This window comes from Eretmochelys imbricata, chromosome 3 (assembly GCF_965152235.1).
Source record: "Eretmochelys imbricata isolate rEreImb1 chromosome 3, rEreImb1.hap1, whole genome shotgun sequence".
Lineage (NCBI taxonomy): Eukaryota > Metazoa > Chordata > Testudines > Cheloniidae > Eretmochelys > Eretmochelys imbricata.
The window spans coordinates 125,035,371-125,059,884 of record NC_135574.1 but is presented as its reverse complement, the minus strand read 5'-3'; the positions used below and the strand labels follow the sequence as shown (position 1 = coordinate 125,059,884).

Below are 24,514 nucleotides of genomic sequence, written 5' to 3'. Positions count from 1 at the left end.
CTTGGAAGAGCTGCTTCTGTCTTTTGTTTGCTGGGGTGAATCTGTCATGCTGCCTCTGGAGAGCACAGCTCTGTGAGCCTCCCAATGGCACAAAACAAATGAGAAGTATTAAACACTTGCTGTGTGTGACCTGAATACTCTTTTAGAACAATGAACCACTGGTAGCCCTGTTACACCTTTCATAAATTCATTGTCTGTCCTCCCTCCCCTGCAAAATATAGTTCCCTGTCTATGATCTAAAACATCTCAGCCGGTGAAGTATTAGGATATTCAAAGACATTTAGCAGCTGGATCAAAAAACAAAGTATTATAGAGCTGGTTTGAAATTTACTGGACTTCCTCAAAGTTGGTTTCTTATATTTTGTTTCAGGTTGCAACAGCAAATCTTGCATGGGCCTCGGTAGCAATACATCAAGTACAGGTGGGTCTGAATTCATTGACTCATAGGGACCATTGTGATCATCTAATCTGATCTCGTGCATAATTCAGGCCATAGGATAGCCCTGAATTAATTCCTGTTTGAACTAGAGCAGAGCCAGATTTTAAAGGTATTTAGGTGTTGCTGCGCTGAGCTTTGCAACACCTGATTTAGGAGCCTAAAACTTATATTCAAAAGGGATTAAGGCATTTAGGAGCTTAAATCACATTGTCCCCTGGATTAAGTGCCTAAATCCATTTTGAAAATGAGACGTAGGCTCTTAAGTCAGTTAGGCATTGCAAGTGCAGCAACGCCTAAATTCCTTTAAAAGTTTGAGCCCATAACTTGGAAAAATATCTAATCTTGTTTTAAAAGTTGGCAGTGATGGAGATTCCACCGGTACCACTGGTAAATTGTTCCAATGGCTAATTGTCCTCACTGTTAAAAATGTGTGCCTTATTCCAGTCTGAATTTTTTTTTTCAACTTCATCCATTGGATCATGTTATACCTTTGTCTGCTATACTCAAAAACTGATTATCAAATTTTGTTCTCCAGAGATTGTGATCAAGTCATCCCTTAGCCTAATTGTTAATTGTTTCATGGCACTTTTAAGGAACCATAGAGTAAATCTAAGTAGAAACTGTGGGTCTGATTCTTCACATTTTATGTAGTTATTTACATCCACTTTGCACATGTATAAAGCATTATCAGATTTGAATGGTATTTTATGATATAAAAGGTGCAGAGCGGTAAAGGCCCGTTTTCTTTATTCTTTCTGCAAAGCTCCATGCACATTATAGGAGTAAAATTCTTTTGTCAACTAATATGAAATGAATATGAAATCTGGTGAAGTAGCAATGGGGTTCAAAGTCCTCACTTCATCCAGCAATATTTTCCTTTCCCTGCGCTGTTAATTGTATTCGGTCTCTGTAATCCTGTTGACTTCCCCAAAGAAAGAGCATGGGGAAGGGGAATCTAGCAATTCTGCTTCACTTCACTCATTAGGTGCCTTTATGGGCTACTTTTGGCAAGCTGAGAGAAGTGATGAAGGAACAGGATAAGGGATAAAGGAAACAAATGCTATTAGCATTCCCAGCAAGGGTGTAGCATTTGTTATGGAAGTGCAGTAGTTAAGTTGATTTCGTAGCAGGACCCAAAGATGCCAGTTAATGGCACCTCAGATTTTACAGTACTGAACAATAGGCAGTATTTTTTTTTTAGCAGAGATGGAGAAATGTATTGCTCATCCATGTTAACATATCCACAGCTCTGCAAAAAGATATTTAAACTTGAAGCCCGACATACAAACCTGTATTAGCTTTTTGGTACATTTTACACGTGTTGTTATATATACCTGTTTGTTTATATACAGATTAGACCAATAAAATGTTTGTCCTACAGTTTCATTATGAGTCCAGTGTTCTCCTGGAATAAGCAACAATGTATAATGTGTTTCCCTCAGGTGTGCAGGGGTCTTGCCAAACAGACTGAACTGAATGACTTCCTGCTTGACGTATCAAAGTAAGTGTGATTTGCAACAAGCCAGTTTCAGCTGAATGATTGCTTCTGTGACAGGCTCCTTTTTTGATAAGTGAAAGTTACTAATTCATATTTTTCCTTTGCAATTTGTATGTTTGTGCTTCCCTTCCATTTTCCCTGTTTGTTTATGGGTTTCCTCTGTCTGCATTTGCCCTTTTTTCAATGCTGCTTAAGGCTTTCTCTTGTACAATACAAGTCTTGTAAAGTCCCAATTTTATTCATTATTCATGTGATAAATATTTGTATTTTTGCTTCAAGGTCACTTACTGTGTTTTAGTGTGACTTCTGATCATTACACTTCAAATATAAGACATTTTACCACATTTCTACTGTTTTGTAGAAATACGTGAAGTTGCTAATGTTTAGGATGTAACTGGAGTTGGCAAATGCCCATAGGCATTCTTTTACATCATTAATAGAATTTTTGCATTTGGAGTCCATTGCTTCCCTATAATTCAGCTATGCATTTAATTGGGAAAATAGGAAAAGAAATAATAAACACAAGTAACATGTTAATGTGGCTGTTAAAATCATAGTTGGCATTTACTGTGTTCCACAGGCTGGCTGGGTGGGGTGTGAATAAGTACTTCCTTATATTTGTTTTAAATCTGCTGTCTAGTAATTTCATTTGGTTATCCATGGTTCTTATGAAGGTGTAAATAATGCTTCCTTATTCACTTTCTCCACACCATTCATGATTCTACAGACCTCTGTCATATTCCCCCCTTAAGTTGTCTCTTCTCTAAGATGTACAGTCTCAGACTTTTTAATCTCTCTTCATACGGAATCTGTTCCATACCCCTAATTATTTTTTGTTGTCTTTCTGTACCTTTTCCAGTTCTAATATATCTTTTTTTGAGATGGGGTAACCAGAACTGCATGCAGTATTCAAGGTGTTGGTGTACCATCAATTTATACAGTGGCATTATGATATTTTCTGTCTTACTATCTATCACTTTCCTAATGGTTTGTAACATTCTGTTAGCTTTTTTGACTGCCACTGCACATTGAGCGGATGATCCATGATGACTCAAAGATCTTTTTATTGAGCAGTAACAGCTAATTTAGACCCCATCATTTAGTATGTATAGTTGGGATTATGTTTTCCAATGTGCATTACTTTGCATTTATCAACATTGAATTTCATCTGCCATTTTGTTGCCCAGTCATCCAGTTTTGTGAGATCCCTTTGTAACTCTTCACAGTCAGCTTTGGACTTAACTATCTTGAGTAGTTTTGTTTCATCTGCCAGCTTTGTATCTCACTGTTTACCCCTTTTTACAGATCATTTATGAATATGTTGAACAGCACAAATCCCAGTGCAGATCCTTGGGGGACACTGCTATTTACCACTTTACATTGTGAAAACTGACCATTTATTCCTACCATTTGTTGTCTATCTTTTAACCAATTACTGATCCATGAGAGGACAGTCTCTCTTATCCCATGACTACTTATTTTGCTTCAGAGCCTTTGATGTGGGACTTTGTCAGATGTTTTCTGAAAGTCCACTCTATCAGCTGGATCACCCTTGTCCACATGTTTGACACATTCAAAGAATTCTAATAGATTCATGAGGCATGATTTTCCTTTACAAAAGTCATCTTGACTCTTCCCCAACATATCGTGTTCATCAATGTGTCTGATAATTCTGTTCTTTACTATAGTTTCAACCAATTTGCCTGGTACTGAAGTCAGGCTTACCAGCCTTTTATTGCCAGATCACCTCTGGTGCCTTTTTTAAAAAATTGGTGTTACATTGGCTATCTGCCAGTCATCTGGTACAGAGGCTGATTTAAGTGATAGGTTACATACCATAGTTAAGGATCATAGAATATTAGTGTTGGAAGAGACCTCAGGAGGTCATCTAGTCCAATCCCCTGCTCAAAGCAGGACCAATACCAACTCAGTCATCCCAGCCAGGGCTTTGTCAGGGCCTTAAAAACCTCTAAAGAAGGAGATTCTACCACCTCCTTAGGTAACCCCTTCCAGTGCTTCACCACCCTCCTGGTGAAATTGGGTTTCCTAATATCTAACTTAGACCTCCCCCACTGCAACTTGAGACCACTGCTTCTTGTTCTGTCATCTGCCACCACTGAGAACAGCCTAGCTCCATCCTCTTTGGAGCCCCCCTTCAGGTAGTTGAAGGCTGCTATCAAATCCCCCCTCACTCTTTTCTTCTGCAGACTAAATAACCCCAGTTCCCTCAGCCTCTCCTTGTAAGTCATGTTCCCCAGCACCCCTAATAATTTTTGTTGCCCTCTGATGGACTCTCTCCAATTTGTCCACATCCCTTCTGTAGTGGGGGGACCAAAACTGGACACACTACTCCAGGTGTGACTTCACCAGTGCCAAATTGAGGGGAATAATCACTTCCCTCAGTCTGCTGGCAATGCTCCTACTAATACAGCCCAATATGCCATTGGCCTTCTTGGCCACAAGGGCACACTGCTAACTCATATCCAGCTTCTCGTCCACTTTAATCCTCAGGTCCTTTTCTGCAGAACTGCTGCTTAGCCAGTTTGTCCCCAGCCTGTAGCGGTGCATGGGATTCTTCTGTCCTAAGTGCAGGACTCTACACTTGTCCTTCTTGAACGGCATCAGATTCCTTTTGGCCCAATCTCCAAATTTGTGTAGGTCCCTCCGGCCCCTGTCCCTCCTACCCTCCAGCGTATCTACATCTTCCCCACAGCTTAGTGTCATCTGCAAACTTGCTGAGGATGCAATTCATCCCATCATCCAGATCATTAATGAAGATGTTGAACAGAACCAGCCCCAGGACTGACCCCTGGGGCACTCCGCTTGATACCGGCTGCTAACTAGACATCGAGCCATTGATCACTACCTGTTGAGCCCAGCGATCTAGCCAGTTTTCTGTCCACCTTACAGTCCATTCATCCAATCCATACTTCTTTAACTTGCTGGCAAGAATACTGCGGGAGACCGTGTCAAAAGCTTTGCTAATGTCAAGATATATCTCATCCACCACTTTTTCCCATATCCACAGAGCCAGTTATCTCATCATAGAAGTCAGTCAGGTTGGTCAGGCATGACTTGCCCTTGATGAATCCATGTTGACTGTTCCTGATCACCACGTGCTCCAAATTGGATTCCGTGAGGACCTGCTCCATGATTTTGCCAGGGACTGAAGTCAGGCTGACCAGTCTGTAGTTCCCCGGGTTCTCTTTCTTCCCTTTTTTAAATATGGGCACTATATTTGCCTTTTTCCAATCGTCCGGGATCTCCCTCTGATCACCACAAATTTTCAAAAATAATAGCCAATGGCTCTGCAATCACATCAGCCAACTCCCTCAGCACCCTTGGATGCATTAGATCTGGACCCATGGTCTTGTGCATGTCTAGCTTTTCTAAATAGTCCTTAACCTGTTCCTTCACCACTGATGGCTGCTCACCTCCTCCCCATACTGTGTTGCCCAGTGCAGCAGTCTGGGAGCTGACCTTGTCTGTGAAAACCAAGGCAAAAAAAGCATTGAGTACTTCAACTTTTTCCACATCATCTGTCACTAGGTTGCCTCCCCCATTTAGAAAGGGTCCCACACCCTTACTGAATGAGGGAGAGAGTTCTGCAATGTCATATTTGAGTTCCTTCAGAACTCTTGGTGAATACAACCTGTTCCCGGTGACTTTATAATGTTAAATGTATCAGTTTGTTCTAAAACCTCCTCTACTGACACCTTAATCTGAGACAGTTCCTCAGATTGGCACTCCTGAGCCATTCTTTTTAGGTGACAAATCTCCTTCACATCCTTTGCAGTGAAGACAGATGCAAAGAATTCATTTAGCTTCTCCACAACAGCCTTGTCTTCTTTGAGTGCTCCGTTAGCACCTCGATCATCCAGAGATCTCGCTGATTGTTTGGCAGGTTTCTTTCTTCTGATGTATTTTAAAAAAATTGCTCTTAGTTTTTGTGTCTTTTGCTAGTTGCTCTTCAGATTCTTTTTTGGACTGTTTAATTATACTTTTATATTTCACTTGACAGAGTTTATGCTTCTTTCTATTTTCCTCAGTAGGATTTGACTTCCAGTTTTTAAAGGATGTCTTTTTGCCTCTAACCATCTCTTTTACTCTGCTTTTTAGCCTTGGTGGCTTTTTTTTGGTCCTGTTACAGTTCTTTTTATTTGGAGTATCCTTTTAATTTGATCCTCTATTATGGTGTATTTAAATAGTTTCCATGCAGCTTCCAGGCATTTCACTCCTTTGACTGTTCCTTTTAATTTCCATTTAACTAGCTTCCTCATTTTTGTGTAGTTCCCCCTTTTGAAGTTAAAAACTACTGTGCTGGGTTTCTTTGATATTTTCCCCGCCCCCCCCCCCCCCAAGAATGTTAAATTTAATTACATTATGGTTGCTGTTACCGTGTAGTTCATCTATGTTCACCTCTTGGCCCAGATCTTGTGCTCCACTTAGCACTAAATGAAGAACTGATCTCCCCTGGTCAGTTCCAGGGCTAGCTGCTCCAAGCAACAGTCATATGTTGTCTATAAATTTTATCTCTGCATCCCATTCTGGGATGACATGTGTCTAGCAAATTTGGGGTTAGTTGAAATCCCCTATTTTATTGGGTTTTCTGTTTTTGTAGCATGTCTGATCTCCCGGAGCATTTCACAATTACTGTCATCATCCTGGTCAGGTAGTCAGTAGTGTATTCCTACTTCTGTACACTTATTTTTCAAGTATGGAATTTCTGTCCATAGAGATTCTGTGATACAGTTCGATTCATTTAAGATTATTACTATATTTGACTCTATGCTTTCTTTTACATATAGTGTCCCTCTTCCACCAGCGTGATCTACTCTGTTATTCCTATATATTTTGTACCCTGATATTACCACGTCCCATTGATTATCATCATTCCACCAAGTTTCTGTGATGCCTATTATATTGATATCCTCATTTCATACCAGGCACTCAAGTTCACCCATCTTAGTATTTATATTTCTTGAATTCATATACAAGCACTTATAAAATTTGTCAATATTTAGTTGTCTGCCTTCATGTGTTGCAACTGAATGGGACTCTTTTTCATTTGACTGTTTCTCTTTGGCTCCTAATTGTACTTCATCAACTTTTATCCTCTCATGTTTACTAGTATATAGATTATCTTTTTAAATAAACCCTCCCCTAAGGGATGTCTCTCTCCAAATCATATGCTCCTCTGCACCTGTCAACTTTCCCTTAGCCCTTAGTTTAAAAAGTCCTCTGCGGCCTTTTAAAACTTACATGCCAGCTGTGTGGTTCCATTTTGGTTTAGGTGGAACCCATCCTTCCTGTGTAAAATGCTGCTTTCATCAAAGATTCCAAGTTATCAGTAAACCAAAACGCTTTCTCCCACCACCATCATCTCATCCATGTATTGAAACCCTACAGTTCTGTCTGTCTAGCTGGCCCTGAACATGGAACAGGAAGCATTTCACAGAATACTACTGTAGACGTCCTGGACTTCATTCTCTTACCTAGCAACCAAAATTTGGCCTCCAGGATTTCTCTCCTACCTTTCCCTATGTCATTGGTATCTACAGGTACCATGACCACCAGCTGCTCCCCAGCACTGCACATACATCTATCTAGATGTCTCCAAGTCTGCAACCTTCACACCAGGCAGGCAGTTCACCATGTGGTTCTCCTGGTCACCACAAACCCAGCTATCTGTATTTCTGATATCAAATCCCCCCATTATTATTACCTGTTTCTTCCTCATAACTAGGGTCCTATCCCTGAAGAGATATCCTGAGTGCAGGAAGATATGACATCATCTCGAAGGAGGGTCCCAAATATGGGATTGTTTCCCTCTGCTCCTTCCCTGAGACTTTTATCCTCCTTAGTAGCACAGAGGCTGTCACACTAGGTGTGGGACTGCTCTACTGTGTTTCTGAAAGTCTTCTCTGTGTACATCTCTGTTTCCCTTAGCTCGTCAAGTTCAGCGGCTTTGGTCTCTGAGGGCCATGAGTTGCTTTTGCTGACTGCTTGATACGGCACCTGAATACAAGGCAAATATCGTACATGCTGCATTCAGTGCAATAAAGAGGATCGCCCCTACTCTGCTGCTAGACTTCTACCTGCACTATTTCTACTCTAGCAGGGATTTTTGTTTTGGTTGGTTGTTTTTTGGGGGGTTATTGGCCTAAGTTTAGAGTATGTTTGTTAGGTGTGTCTGCCTCTCACCCTCCCTTGCAAAACTCCCCTGTCTGCTAGCTCCTCTGGTGGCTTAGGAAATGACTTTTAAAACTCCTGTTCTCCCTGAGCTAACCCACCTCCCTTTCTCCCCATCAAGGAATTGTAAAGAGGTAAGGGACCAAAAGATGGCAGGATAGAGCCTCGTTAGGAAGTTCTCAGCCTAGCCTAGCAGGTCGCTTGGCTCAGCACACAGCCCTACAGCAGACCCTGCTACACTCTTTAATCAAGCAAACACACAGCAAGCAAGCAGATAAACAAACAAACGAGCAGACAACAAGGTAACAGACAAATTCACCCCAAGTGCAAGGGTCATGTAGTCTCTCCTCCTTCTCATGGAGAACTCCCTCACCAAACTGCCCTGTTTGCTGCACCAGTTCACTAGATCCTCTGGTTGCTTAGGAGCTGGCTTTTAAACCTTCTTTCTGACTTAGCCCCAACCCTTTATCAAGGGGCCGTAAAGGGATCATTGGATTAACATCAGGTCAATATTTTTCCATTTAGTTACCTTGTTTAAATGAGGAAAGGAGGAGAAAATAACTCTACTTAATAATAGCTTTTAAATGGTGTCAGGCTCTGAAATTCACATCTCATTAAAACAAGAGTAAGGTGTTGTATTTGCTGCTGCTCTCTATTTGAGTTTTTTTTCTCTTTGTTTTTCCTTGTCTCCATGTTTTTCTCCTGTCTCCAGTGTTAAAGATGTCTTGCTACAGAAAAATAGAAAATGGTATTTGTATCTCTCTTAGCTTATGATGAGTATTAGAAGGGTTGAAAAAGATTGTTTAAAACTTTTTTTTTTAATCTGTGCTTTCGGTTTTTGTTAACCTTAATACGTCAGGAATGTAAGACTAGTCTTTACTGCCTTTGCTGGAGGATCCCATTTACATTTTCAAAGTGTTATACAAGTGTGTGGTGTCTTTTTAAATATTCTTTTAATTCTTTTAATTCATCTTTTGATTCAGTGCACGGATCAACACTGTGGCTATGGGGTGCCTGAGGACTTAGTGTGCCTCGTGGAGGAACTGTATTATGGTACATTTAACTGTGTGAGGGTCAGTGGTTGTATTACAGACTGGTTTTCTGTAGAATCAAGGATACACCAGGGATCCTTCTTACCTACATTAAATAATGTTCTAATAGACTATCTGATGACAAAGCTGATAGAGGTTAAAAGAGAAGGTGTGAAATCTTGGGTAGGCTGATGATATTGCCTTATTTGGACAGACTACTGACCAACTACAGCTAATGCTGGAAGAGCTGTGAAAAACTGCAGAACCTATAGGATTTAAGATCAATGGTGATATAAAACCAAATTTATGCATGCCTCCTATAAAATGGAAATGAATGACCTGCTAATACTGCATGTAGTTGGCAATGACATTGTCATAAATATAAAGGGAAGGGTAAACCCCTTTGAAATCCCTCCTGGCCAGGGGAAAACTCCTCTCACCTGTAAAGGGTTAAGAAGCTAAAGGTAACCTCGCTGGCACCTGACCAAAATGACCAATGAGGAGATAAGATACTTTCAAAAGCTGGGAGGAGGGAGAGAAACAAAGGGTCTGTGTGTCTGTCTATATGCTGTTTCTGCCAGGGATAGACCAGGAATGGAGTCTTAGAACTTTTAGTAAGTAATCTAGCTAGGTACGTGTTAGATTATGATTTCTTTAAATGGCTGAGAAAAGAATTGTGCTGAATAGAATAACTATTTCTGTCTGTGTATCTTTTTTGCAACTTAAGTTTTTGCCTAGAGGGATTCTCTATGTTTTGAATCTAATAAGGTACCCTGTAAGGTATCTACTATCCTGATTTTACAGAGGGGATTTCTTTACTTCTATTTACTCCTATTTCTATTAAAAGTCTTCTTGTAAGAAAACTGAATGCTTTTTCATTGTTCTCAGATCCAAGGGTTTGGGTCTGTGGTCACCTATGCAAATTGGTGAGGCTTTTTATCCAACATTTCCCAGGAAAGGGGGGGTGCAAGTGTTGGGAGGATTGTTCATTGTTCTTAAGATCCAAGGGTCTGGGTCTGTAGTCACCTAGGCAAATTGGTGAGGCTTTTTACCAAACCTTGTCCAGGAAGTGGGGTGCAAGGTTTTGGGAAGTATTTTGGTGGGAAAGACGCGTCCAAACAGCTCTTCCCCAGTAACCACTATTTGTTTGGTGGTGGTAGCGGCCAATCCAAGGACGACGGGTGGAATATTTTGTACCTTGGGGAAGTTTTGACCTAAGCTGGTAAAGATAAGCTTAGGAGGTTTTTCATGCAGGTCCCCACATCTGTACCCTAGAGTTCAGAGTGGGGGAGGAACCTTGACAGACATTGAATGGGTAGTCAGTTGACAGCAAGAGATTCTATATCCAAAGACATCACTCATTGGGTTGGTCTTACATCGCTGGCATTTCAGCAATGTCAAAGACCTCTGTTTGGGCAGTGAGATGTTTGTGTGACAACTAAGATACAAGTGTTCAATGTGTTTGGTGATGACAACTCTGTTATATGGAGATGAAACATGGCCATTAAAAAGAGCTGAGGAGAGGAAGTAGTCGAAACAGTTTTCAGCGTCAAAAGTTATATTCTTAACATCCATTGGTTTGATTTTTGTCACAATGGAGGAGATACTTAGATGATCGCAGCAAGTTGCATTCTTGCACCAGTTGAGAACAAGATTGACTGCAGTGGTGGGGTTATGTCCACTGCACAAAAGAAAGTATGTTTTTACATGTTTATGGAGCTGAGGTCGAAGGAAGGAGAGCAGAAGGCTGACCATGAATGAGATTGCAAGATGCAATTTTGAAGGATTTAATAAGCCTGAATCCTCCCATACTGAATCTTCCTAAAGGAAGAAGAGTTGCAAAGGACCCCATTCAAGATGGAAGTCCATTCTGTGTGCCCCCACAACTACATCATAGCCATATGAAGCTGCTGCTGCCACCGATGATGATTGCAATCCACACTGCACTGCTGGACACTGTTATATCAAACTGTTACTACTTCTTCAAGTAATAGTACCTATGTGCATTCCACTTAAGGTGTATATGTATTCCATATGCCTGAGACTGGAAGAGTTTTGCTAGCAATGGCTGTTGGTCCACACCTATGCCCTTCTCCTCCTCATGCTCTGAAATAAGGGCATAAGGAGCAGCAGTGCAGACTGACCACCTCTACAGTTCCTTTCTACTCTAAGTGCAGTATCTGCTGGTCCTTTTCAAGTAGAACCTGTCAAGCCTCTGAGTATAGGCTTCGGAGAATCCTTAGTGGATAGCGCTATGAGGCCCCAGTCTGATCCTGGCCCATGAGATCCCTGTGTACATTGGGCAGAGGCATCAAGAAGTGCCCTTCTGAGCACGTTGGTCTCTAGTTCTGGAGTAGGACAAACGACTCCTCCAAGCAGGAGGAAAAAACCAAACAGTCTCACAAAAAAAGTGAGAAACCCCCCTCCAAGTCCTAATCCAAGTGGACTTCCTTTCTGATATCCTATAAGCCAGGTCAGACTCTGCACCTCGCTATAGAATTGTCAGGCACTCACAAGGAGCATGGTACCAGTTTTGTGGCACCAAAGGGCAAGTGTGCCCCAAAACCAGACCTGATCAATGATAGTGGGAGCATCCTCAGTACCAGAGAGGGAAAGAAGGCAGCAGATGCCTCCTACCCCAATGATACCAACACGGCCTACGAAGGAGTCAGTACTGTAGACCATGACAAGACCAACAACTCTGGTGTGACCAAAAGAAAGAAGCCTAGTCCATTGTCTTGGGCCAGGGGTTAGATACAGTCACAGGGACCAGCCCCTTTTCCTTACAGCCCCTTCACACTGGCTTTATTGGGGTCTCTGGGATTCTATGTGCAACATCCCAAATCCATAAGATCACACCAGGAATCAAGACAAGCTTCCTCAAAATGAACAGGCAACATTGCTCCAGATCTACGCCCTTTGATAAGGAGTCCAAACATCTAGACCCCTCCAGGAGAAAGAACTTCACTTCGGTGAGTTTACAGTTCTTCATAGTGAACCACCAAGCTTTAATGTGAAAATATGATTTTATTAATTATAATAAGTTATCAGAATTCACTAACAAACTCCCTCAAGAAGATAGACTTCAAATTCAAGCAATTATCAACAAAGGTAACTTGCTGGGTAGATTGGCTCTCCTGGCCTCAGTGAATGCAGGAGATACAATCTCCCACTTGATGGCAACTTCCATAGTCCTGAGATGATATTTGTGGCTCCAGTCCTCCATATTTCCCAAAGAAGTCCAATCCACCATGGAAGATCTGCCTTTTGAGGTAAATGATCTATTGAGAGGAAAGACAGATGAATCATTACGTGCCCTCAAAGAATTGAATATAACCCTTGCATATAATTGCTTGGAATTGAAATCTGTCCCCCATCGACAAAAAATACTGATCACAAATGCCTTCCTCCTAGAGAGGGGAGCTCACCTATATGAACATGTAATGCAGGGTACCTGGACAAACCAAGAATCCCAGTTGTATATAAACCTTCTGAAGTTGCTTGCTGTACATGATGCCTACGAACAAATCCTACTCTTTATTTAGACCTTGCACATCCAGGTCATGTCAGACAACATAAGAATAGTTTATATTTGCAATGTTGTTGTAGCCGTGTTAGTCCCAGGGCATTTGAGAGAGAAAGTGGATGACGTCCCTTGCAATATGTGTTAACTCCCCTTGCTTAACAGACTGTTCCACCTTGTCTTTAACTCTGACAGTCTGAGTACCTTTCCCAGACATGAAGAAGAGCTCTGTGTAAGTTCAAAAGGTTGTCTCTTTCACCAATGGATGTTGGTCCAATAAAAGATATTACCTCATCCACCTTGTCTCTCAAATAGTTACTGTATCAAGTAAGAAGGGGAAACAAGGTCCACCCCTCTTTGCATAGAAGCAGTGAATAGTGGAAATAGTGTATTCTCCATCAGCTCACCCTCTTAGAGCAGTGCACCTTTTGGTCACGCGAGACAACCTCAGCAGACATTTCTCCAAGGACCACGAGTGATAACTGCACGACTCAGTGGTATGGAGTGTCTTTCAGCAATGGACATTACCATTGTGGGAGCTCTTTGCATCTCAGGGGAACCTGAAGTTCTGAGGAAGATCAAACAAGAGAGAGAGCTGATTATCCTGATTACTCCCTGGTGGCCTAGACAGTTCTGGTTTATGAGCATTCTCCAGGTGGCCTGGCCCATGTGTCCATATTCACCTCTTCCCAGACCTACTGAGTTAAAATGAGGGCAGAATCAAATACTCCAATCGAGTAGACCTCCATCTAACAACATGTTATTTGTCTGGATGACGGATATAGAAAAGGCACATTCAGTGGCAGTACAATCCTTAACAATAGTAGGAAAGATTCCACAAGAAAACACTATGCCACAAAATGGAAAATAATTCTCTACCTGAGGCCAGCATTGGTGAATACCTTCAGAAACTTTTGAGATCCCTACTATTTTAGACTAGCTCCTCTCTCAAAAGACATGAGGACTATCTCTTAGTTCCTTGCATGTTCATGTGGTGGCTATTAGCAGTTTTCAGCCTCTAGTGGGAAGCCCTCCAGTCTTCACCCATCCTACCACAGGAAGGATTTAAAAGGGCTCATCAGAACCTTTCCTCCAGTGCTGAGACCCACACCGACATGGGACCTCCAATCTTGTCTTATCAGCACTGATGAAGACCCCATTTGAACCATTAGTTTCAGCCTCATTCACACATCTCTCAGTGAAGGTGGCCTTTTTCATGGCAATCACCTCGGGCAGAAGAGTCAGTAAGCTGGATGCTCTTATGGCTGACCATCCATGTATGGTCTTCCATGAGGATAAAGATTTCCTGAATTTAGGATGTAGTCTCCCAAAGTAATCTTGGAATTCCATCTGAACCAAGTCGTATACCTACCTGTCTTCTATCTGAATGTCCATGTCACTAGAAAGGTCAGAATACTCCACTCTCTGGATGTTTGCCAAGCACTGGTCTTTTTTACGTACAGGGACAAAGCCCCTTAGAAAATTTCCCAAACTGTTCGTGTCCTTTGCCAAATACATGAGAAGAGAAGCTGTCTCCTTTATAGAGATTTTGGTCTGAATCCTGATACATTACAAACTATCAGTGACTACTCCCCCTCAGGTGGTGAGAGCCATTCAACAAGAACCCAGGTTACCTCAGTAGCCTCACTTTGAGACATCCTTCTAGATATTTGCCAAGTGGCAATGTGGGGCTCCATCTGTACCTTTGTTAGACATTTTGCCCTGGTACAGGCTTCTATAGCAGAAGCCTCTTGGTTTAGCAGTCCTTCAATATGTGGTACAGCAGCATTCCTTGCACTATCCTCCTCAATGAATACTGCTTATAAGTCACCTCAGGTAGAATACACATAGTGACAACCACTTGACGAAGAAGAAGAAAAGATTACTTACCTGTACATTAATTGGAGTTCTTTGAGATCTGTGGTCTGTATTCCACTACTTGCCGTCTTTCCCCTCTGCTGCAGAGCCTTATCCCAGGCCTATTGGCAGTAGAAAGGTTACTAGAGAGGCAGGCAGTCCTCACTGCCCCACGTGGCCTTGATGTGGAGTATGAGGAGGAGAAGGGCACAGGCATGGACCAATGAATACAGCTAGCAAAAATTTTCTGATATCAAGTACATGTAGCACATGCACAACTCAAGTGGAATGCAGCTAGGGACCACACATCTCAAAAAACTCCAGTTATTGTGCAGATCAGTAACATCTCCTTAATATGAAGAAACCCCATATGCAGCACAATGGGTTGAGGCCTTATCTAGAATAACATAGTAAATTCAAGGGCTGTGTGGATGAAGTCTTTCCATTGTCTTTGTGATGATGACAGAGAGCATCCAAGACTGTTTTATTTTCCCAGATGCCTTGTTATACTTACGGTTTAAAAAAAATGTCTGGCCTTTTGACTTACTGTGAGAATACAGCGGTGTGGGTCAGCTTCTCTAGTGTTGGGGGCTTCTGTGCTTGATGGGGAACTTTGCCATAAATGGGGAGGGCAGGTGGTGTTTACACTGCTGCTTTCCCCAGAATTTAATTTCTGCCAGGACTCAAAGTGCATTTCCTGTCACCCAAGCCCCACCCTCACCAGCACCACGCTTTTCTGCACTGGCATTCCCTAATGCTCCCATTGGTGCAGGTGTCTTGCACTGTTGTGCCTCCACCCACCCAAGCAGACTTTACCTGGTTTAATAAAGAACGTTCATTTAAATGTTTTCTAGGTGTTTGCCTCCATTAGGAAAAGTGGTTTGGTATGACATTAATTTTGACAAATAACCTAATACATAAACCTAATGAAGTATATTTGGAAGGAATTAAATAATGCATATGTTAAAGCATTTAATGAGAGAGAGAGAGAGTAAGGAACACTTGCCCTGGAGGGCAGCAAAGCACTGAAACATATGCTGAACAGTTTTGCTAAATAGGGGCCTGAAGCAGCATATGGTAGGCTCTCTATTTATTCATTCATTTATTTTGTTTATTTATTTTTAACAGAGTTGCATGCTTATCTAAAAGGGACTACAACTTGGAACCTGCTCAAATCCTTGTGCTGCAGCAATCTAAATAACATTACTTACTAATTTTGTATCTCTTCTTCTTTACAGAACCTATTTTGATAATATAGTCGCAATAGATTCTCTACTTGAACATATAATGGTAAGCTATCTTTTTTCATCTTTAAATTCATACATCACATCTGTTAGTCTTCCAGTCTCTTTTTCATTGAAGTAAAGTGTGGCATTGTTGAACCATAGAAGCTGTTTATAATGAGTTCATATGATCGGTAATTCTGAGGATGGTCTATAAGGAAATAGTGATAAGGGTCCTCTTGGTTTTATTTATTGCAAAAACTTCATTTCACAGTTTCATAAGTACTGAGTTATTGGGTCTCTGTGAACTAAATGTTGATCTCAGATTTGCTAGATAAATGGAATATTTGTATATGGAAAGGTACCACTTTTTCTTAGCATTTCAACTTGTTCCTCTGACTGGTTCTTTCTACTTTCAAATCACTGCACATTACAATACACTCCTCAAAAAACCCCACAAAAATAGCCCTTCTGATTGAAGAGCATTGTCTGTGTGAAGCCATGTGAAAATGGCCAGTATTACCCATAGATAGTTTATCCAATGACATGTGATAGGTACAAAAGAGAGTTGTTTCCTACCAATTAGGACATAAACCGATTTAGATTCCGCAGTTACAGAGTGGCACAGTCAGTCACAGAACATTGTGGCAGCAATTAAAGCTGGTTGCATAGTAATAACTAACAGATTATTTAGTCAATGGATTTCACTTTTTTGAGTTCATAAACCGATCACAATTTTCTTGAATTTATTCATTATTCAGAATTATTCATTGAACATTATCTGCAAATCAATTTGCCTGTAGATTGTTTGCTGAGTGTTTGAATGTGTTTAGTTTTGGACGAACATGTTGAATAATATGGTTCTCTTCCCTGACTGAATGAGTGTAAATAAGAGTCAGTTTTCTGATGAGTGCTTGCATTTTTACCAATTTAAAAATCGCTATCCAACAATACTCTCCAGTGTTTGCCCTAAACTTATCAGTGAACTTTTTAGCTAGAATCTTCACAGAAAGTAAGCACACCAACAGTGCAAACCATGTCAAAGCAAATTTGTTCATAAATTCAAATCAATATTCAGGAGAGATATTTTGCAGTCTTAGCTGAATCTAGTTACTACACAGACAAGAATTGCTCTCTTCAATGCACAAGAAACATTCCTCAGTTTCAGCAGCTTTGTCTATTCTTATTTACACAAATTGCTTCACAACATTGTTTAACATTTAAAAGCACTGTGGTAACATAATACACAGAACTTAATGACAGATAATGATATTCTTCTCTGTGAACAGTCACCAAGTAGAACACACGCATGGCAATGCAATATGCTTATTCTTTCATCTTCCTTCCAAACACCTGCTCTCTCAGCATTCTGCTGTACAACCTGCTTTGATGCTTCACATTCAACTTCCTTTGAAGTTTGTGCCAATTGGCTTCTTCTGGGTCTAGCAGAAAGAGAAGGATGGATCTGCTAGTTTGTGCATCCACTGCAATTCTACTGGAGACCAGTTGGATCATTTCTGTGACTCACCCTATCTCCTAGAGTGAGAGAACAGCAAGAATCAATCTCCTCTCCCCAGTCCACCTCCTGGAGATTACAGTGCAAGCTTTTGATGGTTCTTACACTAATAATAGTAGCATTTCTCTGCTTTAAGTTTGTCTTTATATCTTTGTTTCTTTCTTATTCAAACTCCTTAGTGAATTTAGTGCAGTAAAAGGTGCCTGATTGGGAGCACCTGAAAATAAAGGTCTTTCTTCATCCACAGAAGTGGTGCAGCGTAGGGAACAGGAGTGTAAGTTTCCCCACACACTGCCTCACTAATATGTTTCAGAACTATTCTGAAGGCTCTGCCCTGAGGGGAGAGATGATAGGTTGGTCCCCTTCCGTCCTTGGCCTCCTTATTACTCTAGTTACAAGGGTACCTTTTGTGATTATATCACCTGCCAGTCACTGTCTAGGTGGGTTGGATTTGAGCCAATGACCCATGAAGAAAGGCTTTGCCAAACCCGTTAGGCATCTGCTCCACAAACAGTAATATTTTAAGCAGGCAAGTCTGACAAAAATAGGTTGTGACATAAGATAAATGACATCATCCTTCAGGAGTTGAATGTATTAAAATACAATGCCTTGTGATCTGTTTTAAAGTACTGCTGCTTTACGAAGCACCTGACATGGTTTCAGAAGGTACATAGGGAAACCTCCCTTACTGTAATCCCAGGGATTGCCAAAGTGGTTTAAATTAGTTCCTCTGGTTTGACTGAATAAAGGAATATTGGGAATGGCTAGACTTTTTAATAAACTCCCACATGGAGAAAAGATACCTTGGGCCTGACACTCAGCCTGCCATCTTCCCCTCTTGCACCAGCCTGGTGGCACCAAGGAGCCAGAACACTTCTGGATCTCTCCAGATGGGGATTTTTCCAGCATGAGGGGAGCCTTCAGCTGGTGTAGCTGGGTTCTACACAGGTCGCAGCATAAGGGATAGGATATGGAAAGTATGACAGGATTGCTGTGGTCCAGCAGTCCCTGGCTGGCAGTCGGTACCTTGTGTGCCAAAGGTAGTTGGCATAGCATTCGCCCCAGAATCAGGGAGCCACACACAGATTCTTTGCAACTCAGGCTGAGTCCAGCGCACATTGGTACAGATGAGAATCTGGCACAATATTTTTATATCTCACTACTATCCATGACAAAAATGGCACTTTTGCTTCTTTAGAAATGTATGCTAACTTCAGAATCCTAGCATTCTTGAGTGTATGTTTAACACACACGCACAAAGGATATTTTAACAAAATTCATGCACACAAATGTAGAGTTCTTAAAATCTGAGATTAAGGTCTGGCCCTTTTGTCTGCTGTAAATGAACATATCTCGGGGTATTCTTCACAATGGCAAAGCAAATGAGAAAAAAAAGAATCAGGTGTGCGTGCGTTTGTGTTTGTGTTTTGTCCAGCTGAAATCATCGTGATTAGGGGACATTCCCAAAATTGAATGCTCTAAAGTCCAGTTTTGATTTTACCTTTTGCATCCTTTTAAAAATCTGGTTGGGATTGTTACTGATGGATTTCACATGTCTATGTGTGTCCTGGAAAAGCTTGAAACTGTGTGTATGCAAACCCCTATATTAGTAGTATAAGGAGAGAGCACACCCGCTATACACATGCTTTTGTGATCTATATTTTCAGGTCAGAATATAATTTATGTAATATATACAGTAGCATTAAATCCTGTGACGTGATAATAAAATGACTACTATGCTATACAATACATTTGAAAAATGTTATATAAAATCTTCTTTTAACTTCAGCTGGACTCATACATTTGGATAGTCTCTGTCCATTGCTCTCTCTCTCTTCTTTTTTTAGTTGCTGCAAACTAATTTTCTGAAAAGTGATCCCACAGAGTAGTGTGTGGGAAGTGTTAACCTGTTCTCATTTGAAGTGAGAGGAGGAATTCAGAGATGAGATTTTTGCTGTGTCCTTAGGTCACACTGTTGGGCCTGGATATTTCAGAACTCTTAGGAAAGGATATGCATTGTGTACTTGAGTCAACCAAAAGTACTTTTGGACTTTATGCAAAAAGTTATTTTTCAAGGCTTCTGCAGATGGAAAGTTTGGTGTATTTTGAGCTAAACTGTGCCCTTATGAGCTGCAATATCATATACGCAAGAGGGATTGCGTTTCGTGTACTCAGGGGTTAGCTCTTAATCCCAGAATTTTCTTGCTCTTGTATAGTTCAGAAGTAACCCAGGTAAGCACTTTAGGAGTTAAGCGTATTATAATTTTCAAACAATAAATATTTATCTGGCTTATCATTTAAAATGTGGAGTATTTTAATCTTGAGAAAACACTCTGAACCCCAAGGGGTTTGAAGTCTCTATGTCTTTGGGGCCAAGGACTGTCATTTATTATATGTCTGTGCAATGCCTAACACAGAGGGGTCCCAACCTGGCTGAGGCATCTAAATGCTACCACAGTACAATAAATGCTATTAATGATAAATGATAAATAAACTAAAGGATGTAAGAAAGCAAGGACTTTTCTTGCTTATTTTATTAAAAAAAATGGGAAAAGAAATGTCAGAAAAATCTCATCAAGTTCTAATTTTAAAGTAGGATGCAGTGATGCTTCTCTCTTTGGCCTCAAAGCACATTTTGATAGGTGCATCTAGCTGTAATGATATAGTGACTGGTCAGTTTGCGTTTCCATTAGGAACACTATTTATTCAGAGTTTTAGAAATCATAATGCCCATAAAATGTTCTTTGATATTGTTGTGTCTTCAAATCTATTAAAGTACTGGAAAGTAAATCATTTTAAAAAGTAGGGAAAAGGTTGTCAGTCCAAAAGCAAGGACTTTCTACCCACAAAATACCCCTCTTCAATGGGAGACCCATTTTTCTCCTTGTACATCACCCACTGAAGCATCTAAAAAAAAAAACCTGACTTTTTAAATTTAAATGTTAAAACTGTAAATGACAGCTTGATTTAAAGAAATTATTGTATAAAACAAAAAAAATATTTTTGTGTGAAGTTATGGCCTAAATTGTTATAGTTGAGGAAACTTCTGGAAAATGCTTTCTCTATTAGAAAAGCTGTCAGAACTTTCATATTCGAAGGGTCTACCTTCATGAACAGATTAGGGACTAAAGTTCACCTGAATCTCATGATGGTTAATCTTAGTTTTGTTCTTTGTCTATAGATATATGCAAAAAACCTGGTGAATGCAGACCGCTGTGCACTCTTCCAGGTTGATCACAAAAACAAGGAGCTGTATTCAGACCTTTTTGATATTGGAGAGGAGAAGGAGGGGAAACCTGTCTTCAAGAAGACCAAAGAAATAAGGTAGGAACAGCAGAAGAATGCAATTTAATTCTAACTAGCGATGGCAGGTATTTTGTTACCCAGTGTCTGTGCCTACTTGCAGGTGCCTACCCTGACAATACTTGTCATACTGTGATATCATTCCCACCAGGACCCGCCTCCAGAAGGTAGTACTTCTGGGAATGACATTGCAGTGCCATCGAAACAACGTCTCTGAAGCTATAACGTCACTCCTGGAAATGCCGTCTTCCGGAGGCGGTCCTTTTGGAAATCATGTTGGAAAAAAACACAGGTGCTCCAAGGTAGGTAAAGGAGCAGGTGTTAAATTAAACCCCCTTATCTACAGTTCTGAAAGTACAAGACTTTTATTGGCTTTCCCAAGATCAATCTAAATGTGACATGTTCTCTCACACACACCCAAAGTAGGGAAATTATTGTGGGTAATTCTGGCTGGCGAATCAGGCATTGCCGGTAACTGGTCAGATCTAATCAATCCTTTTAAGGTGGGCAATCCATTTACTCTTAGTTTAGTGTCTCCTTGCCTCACCTGATATGATGAGTCTGGACTTTGTTCTGATTTAAATAATTGTGATTTTAAAGTGCACTGGAACTGGTCAATTTTAAGCTTTGCACAGGCATGGAAGGTTACACAAGATTCTATGAGTATTTTTAAAACTTGTGCATCATCTACATGGTACAAATTGCCTCATTAATGTGTACATTTTACACATACACACCTCCTTAGTGGAAAAAACAGCCAGAATAACAAGGTAACTTTTAAATATTTCAGTTTTAGGAGCGAATGATAATTTATATAGTGCCTTTCGTTCAGGAAAATCCCTAATGGATATAGGTTGAGATTTTTCAAAGCAGGGTAGGGGATTTGGGTCCACATTGTTTTATAGTTTAGTGAAAAATGTGTGACTAAATCCCATGCATTACTTCAAAATCTTTCAAACATAAAATACATACCGCTCTTCACTCAGCAGTGACATTCTAAAATGGTTTATTCAATTGTTTCTTTGTATCTTTAAAGTTATAGTATCAGATATGGTTCATACAAGAATGTAAGTCAGATTCCCATACTCTCAATGGGACTCACGTAGGCTGATGTTTATTCTTTCTTACTACATTGTGTACATGAGCATAAGAGAGTCTACACTGGTGCAGTTTACATATTAAGGAGCAAGAAGATGGTGTAAATTAAAGAAGGAGGTGGCCTACTTACACTTTCTTATACCCTCCTGATAATTGATTTTCTTGTTTACAGTCCTCTCGTCTGTCCCCTCAGTGTGAGAATTACACAAATTTTGACTTTGAATGTAAGGGAATCTATGAGGAAAATTCAGGTGTGATGTATAAGGGGAAAGGACTGTAACATATACATTTGCAAGAGGGTAAGAGTCTGTCTGAAGTAGTCTGAATTGGTATAATGCTGTATTTGGTGTACATGTTGTGGGGATAGGCAGAAGAAGGTATAGAATACACCAACTTAAACTTCTTCTAGACATACAGTAGAACGTAAGAGTTACGAACACCTGGGGAATGGAGGTTGTTTGTAACTCTGAAATGTTCATAACTGAACAAAATGTTACAGTGGTTCTTTCAAAACTTTACAACGGAACGTTGACTTAATACAGTTTTGAAACTTTGCTATACAGAAGAAAAATGAAACAAGCACAGTTTCCTTACTTGGTCAAATCTTTTTATAAACTTTCACTTTATTTTTTTAGTAGTTTACATTTAACACAGTACTGTACTGTATTTGCTTTCAAATGAGGTGTGTGGTTGACCGTTCAGTTCGCAACTCTGCTTTCCTGCTGTACTGCGTAAAATCCTGGCCCTAATGAAGTCAAAGGGAGTTTTGCAACTGATTTCAGTGGAGCCAGGATTTACCCACTTAGACTAACATCTGCGTGTGGCCCACCTTTGAGCATCTCTGCTTATTTCACCCATGCCTCCTTTGAATTATAAAAGCCAGAAGTGTTTTATGTTGAAGAATGATCCAAATTATTTTCTTGTAATAATATTGACTGCAGGATTTGTATGATTCAACTATAGTATGCTTCATGTATTTGATTTCATTGTGGAAGGTCTACAAGATTCTGTCAGTACTAGTGCATTTTAGCTTGCTGTAAAATGAAATCTATCCATCCATTTTAAGGTCTGTGTGACCCAAGTGCACATGAACTGCATACTTGACATTTTCCATTGACTTATTCCAAACTTTTTTTTTTTGCACCAAAGAAGCATATTACATGAGATTCATTCATAAAATAGCATGAATATAAGAGATTCAGTTGATAAATTGTAAAATAAACTGATGACTTAAACACAAGTCATCAGACTGCGCAAATGTAATTGAATGTAATGAACATGAATTAAAAATAACCTCTAATCTTATTATGGGCAGCAATCCATACTGAACCAAAATGATTATAGTATAGCTTTTTTAGCTCTATATCGGGGTGGGCAAACTACGGCCCATGGATCGGATCCAGCCCACCATCCATTTTAATCCAGCCCTCGAGCTCCCGCTGGGAAGTAGGGTCTGAGGCTTGCCCTGAGCCAGGGAGCAAGGTCTGGGGCCACTCCGTGTGGCTCCCAGAAGCAGCGGCATGGCCCCCCTCCGGCTCCTACACTTAGGGGCAGCCAGGGGCTCCTCTCTGCACACTGCCCCCGTCACAGGCGCCGCCCCCTCAGCTCCCATTGGTCAGGAACCATGGCCAGTGAGAGCGGCAGGGACAGTGCCTGTGGATGGGGCAGTGAGCAGAGCTGCCTGGCTGTGCCTCCATGTAGGAGCCAGAGAAGGGACATGCCGCTGCTTTCGGGAGATGCTTGAGGTAAGCGCTGCCCAGAGCCTGCATCCCTGAGCCTCCCCTCGTGCCCCTACCCCAGCCCTGATCCCCCTCCCGCCCTCCAAACCCCTCGATCCTAGCCCAGAGCAACCTCCTGCACCCCAAACCCATCATCCCCATCCCCACTCCAGAGCCTGCACCCCCAATCAGAACCCTCACCTCTCCCCCTCCCCCTGCACTCCATCCCATCCTGGAGCCCCCTCCTGCACCCTGAATGCCTTATTTCTGGCCCCACCTCAGAGCCCTCACCCCCTCCTGCACCTCAACACCAATTTTGTGAGTATTCATGGCCCACCATACAATTTCTATTCCCAGATGTGGCCCTCAGGCCAAAAAGTTTGCACACCCCTGCTCTATATCCATATAAATATTTTCAGTAGATCTGTATTATTCATTACAATTCCTTCTTGTCTTTCAAGCATTTTATCCTTACAAACAACAAAATTAAGCTGGTTTGGATTGAATGTACATTTGTATGTTCAGGGTAGTCTACAATGAAAAAATGTTTATTCAAACTGTTCGTATGCTGATCAACATGTTTCTTTAATATGTGCAGATTTTCTATTGAGAAAGGAATAGCGGGTCAGGTAGCAAGAACAGGTGAAGTCCTTAACATTCCTGATGCCTATGCAGATCCACGCTTTAACAGGTAGGACATTCTTTAATTACAACTAAGACAGAAAAAAAAAAAAGCTTGCTTTTTACTTAATGTTCCACTCAAATTTTAAAGACATTATCAATTGATTAGTACGTTTTCATGGAATTAAGGGGTATGATGAAGAGACAAACTTGAAATATTTATTTTCATAGCATGCACCCTGACCTTGTGACTGTAGTCTATTAAAATTATTTTGAGTCTGTTTTACCAAATAATTGAGGAAGCATTAGTTATTTTGTTCTATATAGAAGTTTGCACAGCTGGATGGACTATTGCTGTACATTAATAACCTTAATTACGTCTGATTGGTTTAGAAAATAGGTGTGTTTCAGTCACCTGACGACCAGCTAAGTCATAAAAATAGAGTTTTTAAAACATTTTCAGTATTTTTATGAATGAGCTGACTTAATTGGCTG

The 24,514-nt window shown here is 40.8% G+C and overlaps 1 protein-coding gene across 1 annotated transcript in view; it reads left to right on the top strand.

The window, feature by feature from the left end:
* The window catches only part of PDE10A (phosphodiesterase 10A), a 279,677-nt gene that overhangs the window by 219,305 nt on the left and 35,858 nt on the right, over positions 1–24,514 (top strand). Inside the window, exons 8-12 of the mRNA XM_077811808.1 lie at positions 371–421; positions 1,882–1,940; positions 15,779–15,830; positions 20,461–20,603; positions 23,997–24,089. Of these exons, the coding sequence (XP_077667934.1) occupies positions 371–421; positions 1,882–1,940; positions 15,779–15,830; positions 20,461–20,603; positions 23,997–24,089 (398 nt within the window). The remainder of the gene's footprint in view (positions 1–370; positions 422–1,881; positions 1,941–15,778; positions 15,831–20,460; positions 20,604–23,996; positions 24,090–24,514) is intronic.